At 54.1% G+C, this 17,230-nt stretch overlaps 1 protein-coding gene across 3 annotated transcripts; it reads right to left on the reverse strand.

Moving 5' to 3' along the window:
- Positions 1 to 856: 856 nt before the first annotated feature.
- On the reverse strand, positions 857 to 8,425 carry BOLA3 (bolA family member 3). Of its 3 annotated transcripts, none has more exons than XM_054727820.1 (4): positions 8,301 to 8,425; positions 6,055 to 6,175; positions 4,021 to 4,100; positions 857 to 1,094 (listed from the first exon to the last, which is right to left on the reverse strand). In XM_054727820.1, exons 1-4 carry the CDS (start codon positions 8,352 to 8,354, stop codon positions 1,029 to 1,031), a joined length of 321 nt encoding a protein of 106 aa, XP_054583795.1. In that variant the 5' UTR covers positions 8,355 to 8,425; the 3' UTR covers positions 857 to 1,028. The 3 variants fall into 3 exon arrangements, with proteins under 3 accessions (XP_054583795.1, XP_008145653.1, XP_008145654.2); XM_008147431.3 differs by having other exon boundaries at positions 4,012 to 4,100; XM_008147432.3 differs by lacking the exon at positions 4,021 to 4,100.
- Positions 8,426 to 17,230: the final 8,805 nt, after the last annotated feature.

The raw sequence follows: 17,230 nt of genomic DNA on the forward strand, positions 1-17,230 counted from the left end.
TGTACCCTTATCCTTTCCGCAGTTTGACTCATCAACCCTTACTTCGGCATGTGAAATGCCTCAGTCCTCCCAGTAACACACAGGTGTGTCAGTTACCTGTCATGACCAGAATCCATGCCCCACCGCCCCTGCTTCCTGGCGTCACCTGCTCCCAATTCAAAGTCCTGGGCAGATCTGTCTGGTTGGCTGAGTCTGCATCATCTGCCTGCGCCTTACTATCAAGAGAGCTAGGAAAGCAAGTCTTTCAGCTCCTGTCAGGAGAGGTGGGCTCCACCTCCCCACAAGATGCAAAGGGTGGGGATCTTCAAACACAGGACAAAGATCCCGATCCAGGCAGCCCCAAATCCTGAGTCTACTCCAGGGAGTGAGAAAACGAGGGTCCAAAATCATTCTCATAAGAAGTTGGAGGGGAAGGAAAGAGTGGTAAACTATGGGAACAGCAAAACCAAAGGATCTTTTCTTAATATATTTTTAATGATTTCAGAGAAGGGAAAGGGAGAGAGAGATAGAAACATCAATGATGAGAATCATTGATTGGCTGCCTCCTGCACGCCCCCTACTGGGGATTGAGGCCACAACCCAAGCACGTGCCCTTGACCGGAGTCGAATCTGGGACCCTTCAGTCCGCAGGGTGACGCTCTATCCACTGAGCCAGACCAGCTAGGGCTTTTCTCTTCTGTTTGATAAGATTAGGGGCCTGAGCCGTTTCACAGATGACAGACAAGGAGGTCTCATGACAAGACAGAAGTAGCTGGCACTCCATCCCGCCTGTCCAAGGACAAGGCCACGTTGGACAAAAGGACATTGCTCCTGAAATAAAGGAACTGGAAGCGTTATGAATGACTCCTCAAAAGACTCAGTTATCTGTTGCCTTTAATTAACATCTAAATAGATAACATATTCTTCTATAATTATAACATGGAAATGTCTATGAACAAAATAGATAAATTTTTTGGCAAATGCCTAGGAAAGAATGGTCAAGTTCATCCGAGGTTTTAAGCAGCAGCATCTATGCAGCAGGGGCATGGTCAGTGTTTGGGGACAGAGGTAAATATCCGCAATCCGTGCATTCCTTTGATTTCTTCTTTCAGGGCCTAAGGAAGGAAAAGAGCGTCATCACTTCTTTTGTATACGGCACTGACTACAGTAAGTCCCTCAGCCAGTATCTTCATAGAGCTCTGTATCTGTAAGACCCTGTGCACCTTCTTTCAGCACTTTTTCCTTTTGGAAAACAATTTCTTTTTTAAAATCAGAATCTAACCTGACTCAAAAAATCAGAGGCCTAAAAAGGCATACAGTGACATCTCCCTCCCACACCTGCCCTCTCTCCCCCAGTTTCCACCTCCGTCCCCCAGTAGAGAACTGCTTTTAGTTTCTATGTGAGGACTCAAAATTGCATAGTGAAGCAAATATAAATACATATTCCTCCCCACACTGCCTTTTTAAAACAAAACGGTAGCACTTTAGACACATTGTTCTATACTTTGCTTCCCCCCCTCACCACTGGAGAGCTCTCTGTGTCCGGCATACAGAGCACCTTCCTGTTTGCATCGGCCTGGTGTGTGGCTCTGACGTCACTTTCCAGCCCCAGCCCCATCATGAGGAACTTCAAATCTACCATCCAGGCTGCTTTTTGTGTTCTGCTATTTCAAACAACAAGCACCTGTTCTTTAAAACCACACGATTTAGCACAAATAGCCCACTTTTACTTGAAAAATAAAGTTGTAAAATATGAGACTCAGCATCAGGGCACAAACCTGAATGAGTCACCACAGTCAAATCGGTATCATTTCTCTGGCGTGCCAAGAGAAAAGCTACTGGACCCAAGGGCGGTGTGGACCACAGGGGTGTATAATCAACGTAGAAGAAGAGTCAAAATCCTTTACATTAGGCCCAAATCTGATCATCGCAGTGAGGTGGACTTCCCCGCCCCACCCCCCCCACCCCCCCGGGCTGTCCAGCAATCTCCCTTCTCCTGGGGAACAGCTGCTTTCCACGTTGTGTACTGCTGCTGGGACTACCAAATGGCCTGGTATTGAGGGAGCTATGCACCTCTGACCCAGCCTGCTCGGTTCAGGTGTGACATAGGCTTTGATCTGGGGACACAGATGAAAAAGGGAAGGAGCGTGGGCTGTAGTGGCAGGGGCACCCCGCCCACAGGGAAAATGATGAGAGAGGTAAGAGAAGTAACACAAGTCCACAAGAAATGGACTCAGTGCAGTGATGGCTGCTGCCAGACCCCAAGCCAGCTCAGGACCGTGGTGGGTGTCCCCAGGAGGGCGTGTCTGCTACTGAACTGGCCGCTCGTGCAGGAGGCAGCCCAGGAGCGGGCCAGCTGGGAATGGAATGGGCAGAGGGACAGGGCATCGGGCCCAGGGGCACAAGGTGAGGAAAGGCTGGGAACGCACCTGGCTCAGCAGGAAAAGCCTGGCTTCCAGTCAGGTATCCGAGGGGCGAACTAAGGCAGGCCACCAGGGACTGGTGGTCCCAGGCCGGGAGGGTGGGACCAGGACGCACAGGGAAGGGCTCTGAGCTGGGGAGACCCAGGCAGAGGCACCCTCGTGAGGACCTAGCGGATGAGCACCAGACAGGAAGGAGGCCAGAGACGAGGAGAGGGCAGCTGCTGTTTACCGAATGCCTTCCGCACGCCGGCATGAGGCTGGGCACGTGTGGGCAACACCTCACGCGATCTTGGCCGAAGAGGAGACGAAGGCTCAGACCCCACGGTGACGTGGAGAGCCAAGTCGGGGTGCTCACTCTCCTCCCTGCGGCTGCTCCCAGGGCGGGAACAGGGTGCGAGGGGAAGAAACACTTGCTCTCCTGGCACCCCTGGGGGCCTGGCCCCCGAGTCGGCAGGGGCCCCGAGGAAAGGTGAGTTCGCTCCTGAGGGTAGAGGAGCGTGGGCTGTAGTGGCAGGGGCACCCCGCCCTCAGGGAACCAAGCAGAGACCATCGGGAGAGCAAAGTGGTTGCGGTTCCACCCCCGACTGCCCGGCAGACCACGGGCACCTCCGGGCCGCAGGTGTCCACGTGCGAGTGAAGGGCTGGGCTCCACGAGGATCCAAAGACAGATTTAGAAGGGAAGCAGCCCACAGGGGGCTGACAGGGCCAAGGGGCATTAGTACCCAGGGTGCAGGGCAGACGATGCTGGAGCCAAAGGGTGGAGGGCACTCAGCCCTGCCAGGCAGGCCGGGAGGCAGCGCCTGAGCCGGGCAGAGGAGGGAGGAAGGACACAGGCAGGAGGTCCGATCTGGGCGAAGCTCATGCACAGAGACCACGGGCGGGGGCCAAGGGAGGGTGGGTGCCGAGACAGGTGTGGTGGGGGGGGGGGGGCCGGGAACAGCAACCTGGGACACCTGAACCTCACGTGGAAGGGGTGACAGAGGGCTCTCATGGCCAAAGCAGGGCTTCACAAACGTTAAACTAGTTCACAACGTTCAGGACCTTCCAGAAGGGTGTCAAATGTCCCTGCTGAAGGCGGCGAGTTTACAGACACACCCTCGGGCCAACGCTTGTATTAATCCCAAGTAAAACAAGCGTAGATGATAAGTGAACCTGGCCTTGTCTGGTTAAAGCTGATGTTTCAGGCCCCTACGGTGTCTGGGTCTGGGGCGGCTGGAGCAATTCTCAATCACGCTGAGCCCCAATCTGTGAGGCAGTCCTAAAGAGAGGCTAAAAGAAACTTCAAACCTACAAAAACCTATCTTTTGGCACACCTACATTTACCAATACTATTCAGTACGTGACAACAACAGTACACGCTGGCTCATAGAAAAACAAGACAAAACCATTAGGTGGCTTGTTTTCCGATTTGAATAGAAGCCATAATTGTCCACAATGGATTCCAGATAGTTCCTGGTTATATTTTCTCAGGTCCGAGGTCCTGTTTGCATGACTGTGGCACTGCATTGTTCTTTCCTAAGACTGCCAGTCCGATACCACGGCCACCCGGCAGGCCCTTGCGGAGGTAGGGGACGGGTGGAGGGGCAGAGGGGCGCTGTTCCTCTCTGACCTGATTTACCATCTGGTGCTGCTGGACAGTCCTCTTCTCCTTAAATTCTTCTGACTCGATCTGGATCTCATACATCGCCCCACAGCCTCCTGAAATCAGTGCAATTTGAAAGCGTTTCAATGATTAAGTCAGGGCAGCCACAGTCCAGCAGGTCCTTGACGTCCCGCACAATCTCAGGTCTGGATACTACTGTTCAGCAGGAAGTTGCTAAGACGGTTAGAAACAGGTTACAGCTCGGGATCTGACCACATACACCTCCTGGCAGGCTGCCCCCATCCAAAATGTGTTCCTCCTTTACTAAGGCAGGTGCACCACCCAGGATTATCACTTGTGGGGTAGGAAAGATAAGGCACAAATGTAGGTTTTTCTGGTAGTTCCTTTTATTGAGCCAACAAATGCCATGGAAGAGGGTGGGAGGGACTGAAGTTTAGTGTTCCACCTTCAAAATACATATACCAGCAATCGCTTTTTTTTAGTGCAAAAATACGCCAAAATTTGGTTTGAAAACTGTAATACTACCCAAAAGAAAAGGAACAAGGATGTGCAAGAGAGACAGGGACAGAGGAGCGGCAGCCCCGGCCGGTGTTGCCAAATGGTTAGAGCGTTGTCCCAGCCACAGAAGGGTCACGGGTTCCATTCCCAATCAAGGGCACGTACCTGGGAGGCAATCCATCTCTCATTCCGAAGCTTCTCTCTTTCTCTCTCCCGTCCCTCCCTTACACTCTCTCTAAAAAGTCAATGGAAAAAATCTCCTCGGGTGAGGATTAACAAAAGCTCAACAACAAAGCTGCCCACAGGCGACAGGCGGGTCTCTCTCCAGCCCCTCCCCCTCAGTGAGCAGCTCTGAGCGTTTCCTCCTGGGCTTCTGCAGGGAGGGAGCCGCTTTCTGGTGAAGTGCTCCAGGCAGAGCTTGTGTGGACTCATCCACGCCCTGACCAGGCTCTGTCTCCACGTGGCTGGGGAGCTAGCGCTGTGGCTGATGGGAAACCACGCTGCTCTAACATGGAACCAGCCGGGGAGAAAGAGGATGTCCCGCGTGCTGCTACCCCAGGCCACTGTGTGCAAAGGGCTCTGTTAGGCTTCTCGTGTAGCGCTGAGTCCAAGCTTTGGTTAAACCGAGGTTGCCAGCCTCAGCTCCCTTCCTGTACCCGGTTCCAGGGCTGGGCAGAGTCAGACGGGAGGTCACGGTCCGGCTCTGCCCTGCTTGGGCCTGAGCGGGTGCAGGGCTGGTGATATCAAGGCCCCAGCATTGCTGAGACCCCTGCAGAGTGCGCGCCCCACCTCCCATTCCTGAGGATCTTTAGATTGATTCAGCTCTAGTTTCCAGAACAAAAGTGTTTTTCTAAACCTTCTCCCAGTGTTACGTTCTCAGAAAAGCCTGTGGGCCACTGTGGGCGTGCGGAGCGGCAAAGACCAAGTCTGGGTGTGGGAGTCAGGTGCCCGCCCACTGCCAAGCACCCCCGCCCCCCATGGGTGTGTCTGGCAAAAGGCCCTATCTCCCCCGGCCTGTGGGTGCAGAAGAGGGTTGCCCAGTCAGCTCCTACCACACAGCCGGCCTGAGCTGTGAGGTGCCAGTGGCCATCTGAGACATGCACGGTCTGGCTGGGGCAGGAAACTGGCTCAGGCCCGAGTGAGTCTGCCCTGGGTCCTGGTTCGGCCGCCTCCTCCCTGTGAGGGGCTGGGCAGGCTCCTCGGCCTCCCTGGGCTCCTCTCTTCGTGAGCAAAGCGAGGCAGTTACTTTCCTTAAAGGGACAAACTCCTGGAACGTCCGCTCCAGCTCTGCCGTTCGAGGGTATCGGGAGAATGTGGGGGGATTTCCGTAAAGCCCAGCTTGGCAGTCAAATCAAAGACTGGACCAGAGCCCGGGGGTGGATGAGAGGGAACTCATTCCCACAGTTTCCCTCAGTGTTTCCGTAGCCCCTCCTCCACATCTGCCCCGAAGCCACACTTGTGAAGGAGCAATCAAGTGCCTTTTGCTAAGCCCACCTCCCCCCTCTCGCCCCTCCAGAGAACAAACTCTGTGGGAGGATGAGGAAACCTCACCTGAAATGTCAGTGACTTTGATAGTTGTAGCTCGAGGAAAGCTTTCTTTGAGGATCTGGGTTACTTTGAGCTCCCCCTCCGTCTGCGAGGCAAACATCCGCTGGGTGCAGCGAAGAGGAAGCTGCCACAGAGCAGAGAAGAGGCATGGCTGAGCAAGATGACGCCGGCCCACCCGGGCCACTGTGCAGGACCCACCGCCATCTTCCCACCCGGCGGGGCCAGCAGGCCATGGGCTAAGTCATCTAAGCTCCCTGGGATGCAGAACCAACTTTCTTGGGGTGGGGATGATGGTAAATAACTCACTTGGACTCCAGAGACAAGGCCCCAGACCTAATTCAACAGATGTTTGGCTTGCCATGATAATGCCGGGAGAGATACGATCATGATGCCAGTTTTACAGTTGAGGAAACTGGCATTAATATGCCCAAGGCTGGATCCATTAGTAAAATGGAGAGCTGGGCGAGCACTTGGCCCCTGCCAGGCAGTTGTGCCCCGCTGGTCCAAGGTGCCACTGACCAGGCACTGGTGGGGCCAAAATGCCAGCTACCCTTTAGGCCTGATTAATATTCCGGTCTCTCCAGTGGGGTGTGACCTTGTGACCTACTGTTCAATAAGCCAGTGACCTTTTGCAACATGAATTCTCACTGGGGAGACGCAGAATTCTATGAAACAACCTGAAGGAGAAACACTTTTAGATTATTTGCCATTGGCAACCACTCTCCCCCCTCCCCTAATGGCTACCACAGGGACCCAGTGCTTCTGAGGGGCGCATGTCTCAGTCCTTAGGGGTGAAGGCGCAGAAAACCAGGCCAGCAGCCCCTTGGCTGAGCTGATGCTGGAAAGGGAGGCTTCATATAGGGTATGACAGGCCTTGAATGTGAGGCTAAAGATTTTGGACTTCGACAGGCATCTTGGTGCCAAGGTAACCTGCACAAAGCAGTGTGTTTTGAAGCTCGTCGGGAAAGACGCCCAGGTAAGAGGCAAAGGGAGCAGCACCAGCCCGGGTCCCTGACTGGAGGAGGATGGCAGGTGGGGACCACGGGCACTGTTTACCCAGTGCTGGCGCTGAAGGCACCTCCCCTCCACCCTCAGGCCTTTCCTGCTGGCCCAGAGCAGGGTCCTGTATTACAGAATCTCGGGGCACCTTCTTTAAAATGGCCTGGGCACTGGCCCTTTCACCACCTGGTCTCAAAGGCCACGACTGAGTCTGTCCTGTTACGGCAGCCCTCCAGGGCTGAGCCAGGGCAGGCCCTCGGAGGACCTGGGGATGGATGGATGGATGGATGGATGGATGGATGGATGGGCAGAGAAAGGACCACACAATTCAGGACATGGCTACTGGACACCCGCAAAGAAGTCCAGCAGGCAGCTGAAATGCAGGCCAGGAGAAAGAGCTGGACTTACACTGAGTGCTGTGTGAAGGGAGAGAAACTTAATGTTGTGGATCTGGGTAAGACTGGGGGGTGGAATGGAGCCTCTTCTGAGGAAAGCATCTGGGGTGGGGTGGGGTGGGGGAGGGGGAACAAAGGCAGAGAATAACCACCAAGGAGCACGGTGGTGGTTAGCATTGCAGAGTTCTCAGGAGAAGCCTTTGCTTCTTCGTAGCAGATCGGTGGGCAGCGGCCTTTAACAGGCAATCCACTGACCAAGTCCCCAGAGGCCGCGGGGCCACGCTGACAGTCACCAGCAGGCCTGCTTGGGGAGGCAGGTCCAAGGCCAGCAGGGGAGAAGGAAGCATAAGGGAGGACGGGGAAAGAGGTGGATGAAGCGAGGAAGGGATGAAGGGATGAAGCAGAAAGCGGAGAGAACATTAGGAGAGCGCGCGGTGAGTGCCCTCTGCTGGGCTCGACGCCGGGCACGCGGGATTTGTGCGGGTCAAGGTCAACGAGGCCGTGGACGTTCCCACAGTCCAGACCCCGCCACAGGCCCGGCACCCACGCCGTGACTCCGGGCTAGGACTCCTCTGCCGGCGGCTCGGTAGATCAACACTGCTTTTCCCGTGCCGCTACATTAGGGTGTCAGGGTGTCTGTCCCCCGCGCCCGACCTCCACCCGGCTCTGGGGGTCCCCCGGCGCACCGGCTCCTGACACTTCTCCGAATGCCGGCTGCCGGGACCACTGAACGAATCCACGAGTGAAAGAATGAATGAACGAGAGAAAGGACGGGGAGCCCCTGCCTGCCCCGACCCCGCGGCCCCTCCGCAGCTCCCGCCCCGGGGCGAGCACTTGGCCCCTGCCCGTGCTCACCCCGCGGATCCGGCGGAGCAGAGGCGCTGCCGCGGCCGGGCTCCACGCCGCCATGCCCGGCCGACGCGACCCGCCGCCCGAGGTCGCCGCGTCTCCCGAAAGGCGAGGAGCCCCGAAGCGTAAGCCACCGGGGCGAGCGAGGCTGCCCCCTGCCGGCCGGAGGCCGCGGGCCGCCCGCTCCGCTCCGCCCCTCGCCCCGCCTGGTCTGTGCCTGCGGGGCGCGCCACCTGGAACCGGCCGCCCAGGGCCCCGCCCACCCCGGCGCTCCGACAGCCAACCCCGGCCCGTTCCACCAGCGGGTCCCGCCCCCTCCGGCGCTCCGACAGCCAACCCCGGCCCGTTCCACCAGCGGGTCCCGCCCCCTCAGCCTGCAAACACTACCCAGGTGTTTCCCTCATCCCAGTGCCCCTCGTGCCCCGGGCCGACTTCACTGTCCCCCGCTCCCGCAAGCTGGCTTCCCTGCTGAGGAGCTTGGGTTTCTTCCTCCAGAAAAGAGGAGCCGGAGGAGGACTTTAAAACAGGGGTGTCGTTTTCAGATTTGCGTGTTAGAAAGGTCCCGGTGGCTCCTGCGAGGAAGAGGGACTGTGGGGGCTGGAACTGGAGCTGAGGCCGGAAGTTCCGAGGCTGTCGATACTTTGCAGGTGAGACCCGAGGCCTGAACTAGAGCCGCGGCCGCAGGGAGGGCCGGAGTGGATTGAGATTTGGGGGGAGGTGAATGCAATGCAGGGACTAGCTTGGGGGTGAGGGAGAGGAAGTCGTCCGGGATGACTCCCAAGTGTCTGGCTTGGACAACGATGTGGGTGGAGGAGGCCCAGGTTGGGCGTGCAGCGGGAGCGCCAAACTCCGCTTTGGACTTGCCGGAGTTTAAGGTGCCTGCGGGACACGGCCCACAGGAAGCTTAGGCTCCACAGACCGTGGAGCCCCAAGAATGTAGTGGAAGCTGACGCCGTGAGGTCAGATTTTCAGCAAAAACTGCCCCGCCTCCAGTACATCAGACGAAAGCGAAGGTGAAGAGTCTACCAAGCCCTTTCTCTCTCCAGCTGTGTTTGGTTGCAGCACGTAGTCTGCTACATCCTATACCCTTTACCAGCTCTTTTTGCTATTTCATTCCGGCCTATCCAATCAGTAACCTTCAGCGTTTCAAATGGATGGGTTGGTCAGACCTACAGCTGTTCTTTAAAGTGCTCAGCTAAAAATATGCTCATTCATTCCAGTATTGAGTGACTCCTACATCTTGTCTCTCATTAATTTCTCCTTTGAGTTACTGCAATAGCCTCTCTCACATTTTTTGATGTCTTAAAAATTATGGTTGGTGGGAGTAAGGGCACTTTGCTAACTTTTAATTTTTCTTCATTGATGTAGTGACATAATTAAAACTGCCAACAATGTTGTATCCATTGGTGTGGTGATGAACCACCCCTTTGCTTCAAACCACAGGTTCAGGTGAGGCAGACCCACCCCACTTTAGGAGTGAGATAACTCGACCCAGGACTGGCCAATTAGACCTAGGGTTTGGCTTAGGGTTGGTCACATGTTCTGAGCCAGACCAATGATGATTTTTCTGGAACTAGAGAAAAGATCATTTTCAGCTGGTTGCTAAGCATGTAGAGGGCCTACTCTGGGCAGTTAGCTTTGCAACCATGTGGGCAGAGCCACTCTGGAAATGAAGCACACAGAAGAAAGAAAGCAGAGCTGAGAGGAGACAAGTGTGACGTTGCTTGTGCAACTGGAAACCAGCCGTGCCAGCATGAGCACTAAAGACATTTTAGTTGGTGTTAACTTAAAAATTAAAAAGACCTTTCAAAGTGAGAGGAAAACAAGTGTTTATTTGAGATCAATAAGAATAGGTATCCAGGCGTCACCCGCGGCCCGGCGGTAGGTAACGTTGAGACGGAGGCTTCTGGAGTGTGGTGGCCCGCGGGGTTGGGACCTGCTCTAGGGGGCATGAGCCGAGGGGAAGACGCCGAGGCCAAGAGTATTTAATAGAGATTGATGGAAGCAGAAACCAAAACTCTTCCCCTGGAGAACGCATCCATCCTGTCAGAGGGTTCCCTGCAGGAAGGGCACCGGTTATGGATTGGCAACCTGGACCCCAAAATCACAGACACTTACAGGATTCCATGAAGACCATTTGAAAATCTCATGAGAGAGAAACCAATATGGCGGCATAGGTTAAACACCTAACCTGCAGCCGGGCACAACAATTTCAAAAATACAACTAGAGGTCAGAACGGACATCGTCCAGAACCACAGGAGAGCTGGCGGACTGAAATGCCCACAGCTGGGGGGAAGGAGAAGGCCACGGGGACAGTCGGGGAAGCCGTAAAAGCCTGAGGTATGGAGAAACGGGTGGAGACACGAGCACACGCGCCTGCGGGGAGGATGGAACCGGAGAGGAGGGGGCGGCTGATGACCTGGCCGGAGTTCACTGGCAGGAAGGAGATAAAGGCTCCGGAGTGCGCTGAGCACCGGCTCCGATTGCACTGAACCCCATTCCGGGCGAAACCCTGGGAAACTCACTCACTTTCGCAACTCCGCCGCCCCCGCAGGCCACCCAGGACGCTGGGGACGCTGCCGCAACGGCGGCACCCGGAGCCCGGCAGCCTCCCAGCACCCGTCCCCGCCGCGCAGCCCCCGCGCGCCTGGTGCCGCGGGCCGCGCGCCCCGCACACCGGACGGAGGCCCGGGCGCCCTCTCCGTGCACCTCCCGGCGGCGCTAGACTTCAGTAGAGTTGACTGAATTCAAGGGATTAAGAAGTATAAATTGGGGGGACGCCGCGGCGCCGACGTCCGGAACACGGTGATGGCGGTGCCTGGAGCTCGGCGGCCGCCCAGCGCCCGTCCCAGCCGCGCAGCCCTCGCGCGCCTGGTTCCGCGGGACGCACGCACCGCGCACCGGACGGAGGCCCGGGCGCCCTTTCCGTGCACCTCCCGGCGGCGCTAGACTTCAGTAGAGTTGACTGAAATGAAGGGATTAAGAAGTACAAATTGGGAAGTTTGAAAAAGATGGCGGCGGAGGTTAAAGGCTGTTCTGTTGCCTCGCACCCAGCGAAATCGGAGGGGATGAGGTGTGGAGGCGCGTGGGTCTGGCTGGTGGCGGGGGAAAGGGGCTTTTGTTCCAAACCTAGGGGAGATTAGCTCTCCATCACCCTGAAATCCATCTTCTGGCGAACCGCGGGAGACCCAGATGCCTGCAGGGAGAGGCGGGACTCTTGCGGAGGTGCGCCCAGCAATCAGTGTTTGCTGCGCTGGAGTGCGGAACGAGGGGACTTAGATACGTGGAAGGCAGAAGGACCAGACTCACAACCATCGCGGCTCGCCGCACCATGGCCTGTTGGCGCCCTGAGACCCCGCCCCGCCCTGGGACCCGCCCCGCATGTTTTGAAGACCTGCCCCGCAAGTCTTGCAGGCACACCTGCGCCCCAAGCAACGGCTTATGCATGTGGGTGGCCTGCCCTCTGGCAGCGGACCAGATGAACTGCTGTTCTAGTCGAACTGCTCCAGGGCCACTCAGACAGGAGGAAGAAACTACAGTTTTTGCTGTAATCCTTGCTGAGTGCCTAAGGCAGTAGCTGATCTACACCCCATTGGAGACCCAGAAACGAGGGCATCTAGTGGTCTGTGGGAGATGACACCAGATTTCAACCACGTGCATAAGGGACACATTCAACGGGAATATTCAGTGAGCGCCAAAGCTTTGCTGCACCAAGACCCGGCCCATAAACGTGTCTCCTGCACAGCAACTCTTCCTTTATAGACAAAGAGAGCCCCCCCAGTGACACCAACAACAATCAAGACTTAACTATACAAAGGAGGACCAAGATGGAGGCATAGGGCGGAAGCCTGATTGTTGCCTACCACAACAACTTTGAGACTACGACAAGAGAGCAGAGCAGACACCATCCAAGACCACCATAGGGCTGGCTGAGTAGATGCTCTACAACTAGAATAAAAGAGGGGTATGTGGGATGATGCTGATGCCGGTGACCCAAAGACCACACTTTAAGAACTACAGCTCAGGCGACACAAAAGAACTATGGCTCAGGCGATACAACAGCGGCCTGGAACGTGCTCGGCGCAGTTCCCCCGGCGGTCTCCGGCTGAGGGGACGGCTCCACTGGCAGCCAAGCACGGACAGACGAGCCCCTATGAGACATGGGGTGGGAGACTCCGCGCTTGCTGACCTCTGAGTCCGTCAAGAATCTCAACGCCCCGGAAGCGGCCAGGTGCGCATGCTCGGCGACCGGCCACCGATGCAGACCCAAGGGCCGACGCAGCGACGCCAGACTGGCCCACCGCCATGCACCGGGTGCACCGGAGCTTCGCCGAGCCGCCGCCCGATGAGTTCTGCAGCAGCCATACTGGAGCTCTGGAAGGATGGCCAGGGGAATTGATGAGGGGGGATTGACCGGCAGGAATTGGGATCGGGAAGACGGGGCCCCGCTGAGACCCGGGTGCGGGCGGGGTTGCGCGCCTCTGGGCTCGGGTGTGGTCACACGCCTCTGGGTATAAGTGAGGCCTCACGTCCCTGGGTCTAGGTGAGGCCACATGCCCCTGGGTCCAGGTGAGGCCGGACTCCGGGTCCGGGTGAGGCCAAGTGCCCCTGGACCCGGATGACGCTGGATCCCGTGCCCGGGCGAGGCCAAGCGCCCCTGGGTCTGGGAGAGCCCACACACCCCTGGGTCCAGGCGAGACCATGTGTCCCTGGATCCGGGTGAGGCCGCGTGCACCTAGGCCCGGGTGAGCCCAAGTGGCCCTGGGTCTGGGAGAGGCCAAGCGTCCCTGGGTCCGGGTGAGACCATGTGTCCCTGGATCCGGGTGAGGCCTCGTGCACCTAGGCCCGGGTGAGGCCACGTGCCCCTGGGTCTGGGAGAGGCCAAGCGTCCCTGGGTCCGGGCGAGACCATGCGTCCCTGGATCCGGATGAGGCCTCGTGCACCTAGGCCCGGGTGAGCCCAAGTGGCCCTGGGTCTGGGAGAGGCCAAGTGTCCCTGGGTCCGGGTGAGACCATGTGTCCCTGGATCCGGATGAGGCCTAGTGCACCTAGGCCCGGGTGAGCCCAAGTGGCCCTGGGTCGGGGAGAGGCCAAGCGTCCCTGGGTCCGGGTGAGACCATGTGTCCCTGGATCCAGGTGAGGCCTCGTGCACCTAGGCCCGGGTGAGCCCAAGTGGCCCTGGGTCTGGGAGAGGCCAAGCGTCCCTGGGTCCGGGTGAGACCATGCGTCCCTGGATCCGGATGAGGCCTCGTGCACCTAGGCCCGGGTGAGCCCAAGTGGCCCTGGGTCTGGGAGTGGCCAAACGTTCCTGGGTCTGGGTGAGACCATGTGTCCCTGGATCCGAGTGAGGCCTCGTGAACCTAGGCCCGGGTGAGGCCACGTGCCCCTGGGTCTGGGAGAGGCCAAGCGTCCTTGGGTACGGGTGAAGCCAGATCCTGGGTCCGGGTGAGGCCGTCCGCCCCTGGATCCATCCGGGTGAGGCTGGGTCCCAGGCCCGGGTGAGACCACGCGCCCCTTGGGTATGGGTGAGGCCACGTGCCCCTTAGTCCAGGTGACGCCGTGCCCCTGGGATCGGCCGAGACCAAACCAGAGGGAGTCAGACCTCCATTACCACCATTTGTCCACCATCCAGAGCTGAGGGGTCAGTGCTGACATGTACACATAAGGAACTACTGGACATCGAAATTGGGTCTCAAAAGAACTGTTGGTCCAGGGGGAAGCTCGCTACAGATTGATTCATTTGCCTGTCAGCATAAATATTATTGCTCGTCTCACATTCAGTTCTTATTAGTATATATCTAGTGACATTTGATCTCGTTCATCTAGAGGAAATGATGAACAACATAGACTGAGGAACAAGAACAGAACCAGAAGCAAGGAGGCATCGATCGGACTATCGGGCCTCAGAGGGAGGGTAGGGGGAGGGTGGGGTGAGGGGGAGAGTTCAACCAAAGGACCTGTATGCATGCATATAAGCCTATCCAACGGTTAAGTTCAACAGGGGATTGGGGCATGCGTGGGGAGAGGGGTGGGATGGGAATGGGGGGATGAGGACAAATATATGACACCTTAATCAATAAAGAAATTTAAAAAAAAAAAAAAAAAAAAAAAAAAAAAAAAAAGAATAGGTATCCAGGAATCATTCATTAAGGCAGAAGTCCAAATATTGTTCGATTAGGAGACAAAGGCAATGGGTATTTATGACATAGGAAAAGGGAACAATTACATCAGAAGGAAAGCATTTCTATTGGTGCAGATAACCTAGGGATGTTAATTTAATGTTATTATTTAATATATTGTTATTGTTGATAGTATTACAGATATCTCCCATTCCACACCCTTGCCCCCCTCAACCTTCCACCCCCGTCTTCACTACCCTATTGTGCATGTCCATGGGCTACGCATCTAAGTATATACGTAAGTTCTTAGGTTTACCTCTTCTCGTCCCTCAACCGCACATTGAGGTGTGTCAGTCTGTTCCATGCCTCCATGCTTCAGGTCTTATTTTGTTGGGCAATTCATTTTGTTCATTAGAGTCCACAAATAAGCCGAAACCGGTTTGGCTCAGTGGATAGAGCGTCGGCCTGCGGACTCAAGGGTCCCAGGTTCGATTCCGGTCAAGGGCATATACCTTGGTTGCGGGCACATCCTCAGTAGGGGGTGTGCAAGAGGCAGCTGATTGATGTTTCTCTCTCATCGATGTTTCTAACTCTCTATCCCTCTCTCTTCCTCTCTGTAAGAAATCAATAAAATATATTTAAAAAAAAAAAAAAAAAAGATTCCACAAATAAGTGAGACTGTGTGATATTTGTCTTCCTCAGTTTGGCTTATTTCACTTAGCATAATTTTTCCAGGTCCACCCATGATGTCCTAAAGGGTAGGAGACCCCTCTTTCTTACAGCTGCATAGTATTCCATTGTGTAAATGTCCCACAGCTTTTTTATCCATTCATCTACTGATGATGGGCACTTGGGTTGTTTCCAGATCTTAGCTATTGTAAATAACACTGCTATGAACATAGGGGTGCATATGTTCTTTCTGATTGGAGTTTTGGGGTTTCTTGGGATATATTCCCAGAAGTGGGATTGCTGGATCAGAGGTTCCGTTTTTAATTTTTTGAGGAAACTCCATACTGTTTTCCATAGTGGTTGCACCAATCTACATTCCCACCAGCAGTGAACTAGGTTTCCCTTTTCTCCACATCCTCATTAGCACTTGTTTGTTGATTTTGTTGATGATAGCCATTCTGACAGGTGTGAGATGATATCTCATTGTGGTTTTAATTTGCATTTCTCTGATGATTAGTGACTTTGAGCATTTTTTCATATGTCTCTTGGCCATTTGTATGTCCTCTTTGGAGAAAAGTCTATTCAGGTCTTCTCCCATTTTTTTTAATTGGATTTTTGTCTTCCTTTTGTTGAGTTGTATGAGTATTTTATATATTTTGGATATTAACCCCTTGTCAGATGTACCATTGACAAATATGTTCTCCCATACAGTGGGCTCCCTTTTCATTTTGATGGTGGTTTCTTTTGCTGTGCAGAAGCTTTTTATTTTTATGTAGTCCCATTTGTTTATTTCCTCCTTAGTTTCCTTTGCCCTAGGGCCTAGGAGATGTATCCGTAAACATATTGCTATGTGAGATGTCTGAGATTTTACTGCCTATGTTCTCCTCTAACATTTTTATGGTTTCATCCCTTACTTTTAAGTCTTTTATGCATCTTGAGTTTATTCTTGTTGGTGGTCTAGTTTCATCTTTTTGCATGTGTCTGCCCAGTTTTCCCAACACCATTGGTTGAAGAGACTGTCTTGACTCCATTGTATGTTCTTGCCTCCTCTGTCAAATATTAATTGACCGTAATGGTATGGATCAATTTCTGGGGTCTCTGTTCTGATCCATTGGTCTATATCAGTGGTCAGCAAACTGCGGCTCGCGAGCCACATGCGGCTCTTTGGCCCTTGAGTGTGGCTCTTTCACAAAATACCACGGCCTGGGCAAGTCTATTTTGAAGAAGTGGCGTTAGAAGAAGTTTAAATTAAAAAAATTTGGCTCTCAAAAGAAATTTCAATCGTTGTACTGTTGATATTTGGCTCTGTTGACTAATGAGTTTGCTGACCACTGGTCTATATGCCTGTTCTTGTGCCAGTACCAGGCTGTTTTGGTTACAATGGCTTTGTAGATCAGTTTGATATCTGGTATTGTGATTCCTCTTACTTAGTTCTTCTTTCTCAAGATTGCAGCAGCTATTTGGGGTCTTTTATGGTTCCATATCAATTTTTAGAGTATTTGTTCTAGCTCTGTGAAATATGCCATTGGTATTTTAATAGGGATTGTGTTGAAGTTGTAGATTGCTCTGGGTAGTATAGACATTTTAATTATGTTAATTCTTCCCATTCATGAACATGGTATACACTCCATTTGTTTGTATCTTCTATTTTTTTTATTTTTATTGTTGAGAGTACCACAGATACCCCTCTTTTTTCCCCCTATAGCCCCCCTCCACCTGGTTCCCACCCAGCCCCAGGCCTTCACCACCCTATTGTCTGTGTCCCTAGATAACGCATATATACATGTATGTAAGATCTTTGGTTAATCTCTTCCCGCCCTCTTCCCCCATTCCCTCTGAGATTTTTCAGTCTGTTCCATGTTCCCATGCCTCTGATTCTATTTTATTTACTAGTTATTTTTGTTAATATCTTGTTCATTTATTTTTATTTTTAGATTCAATTGTTGATAGATACTAGTATTTATTGCCATTTTGTTCATATTTTTGATATTTTTCTTCTTCTTCTTTTTCCTATTCTTAAAGAATACCCTTCAACATTTTACATAATACTGGATTGGTGGTGGTGAACTCCTTTAGCTTTTTCTGTCTGTGAAGCTCTTTATCCGACCTTCAATTCTCAATGAGAGCTTTGCTGGGTAATGTTGGTTG

The sequence above is a fragment of the Eptesicus fuscus genome, chromosome 16 (assembly GCF_027574615.1).
Source record: "Eptesicus fuscus isolate TK198812 chromosome 16, DD_ASM_mEF_20220401, whole genome shotgun sequence".
NCBI classification, from domain to species: domain Eukaryota; kingdom Metazoa; phylum Chordata; class Mammalia; order Chiroptera; family Vespertilionidae; genus Eptesicus; species Eptesicus fuscus.

Coding starts and splice junctions, on each gene's coding strand:
- BOLA3 (XM_008147431.3), bottom strand. CDS start 8,354: ATGGCGGCGTGGAGCCCGGCCGCGGCAGCGCCTCTGCTCCGCCGGATC. Junction 4,101..6,054: donor CAAAGTCACTGACATTTCAG/GTGAGGTTTCCT, acceptor CACTGATTTCAG/GAGGCTGTGGGGCGATGTAT. Junction 1,095..4,011: donor AGCACCAGATGGTAAATCAG/GTCAGAGAGGAA, acceptor TTCCTTCCTTAG/GCCCTGAAAGAAGAAATCAA.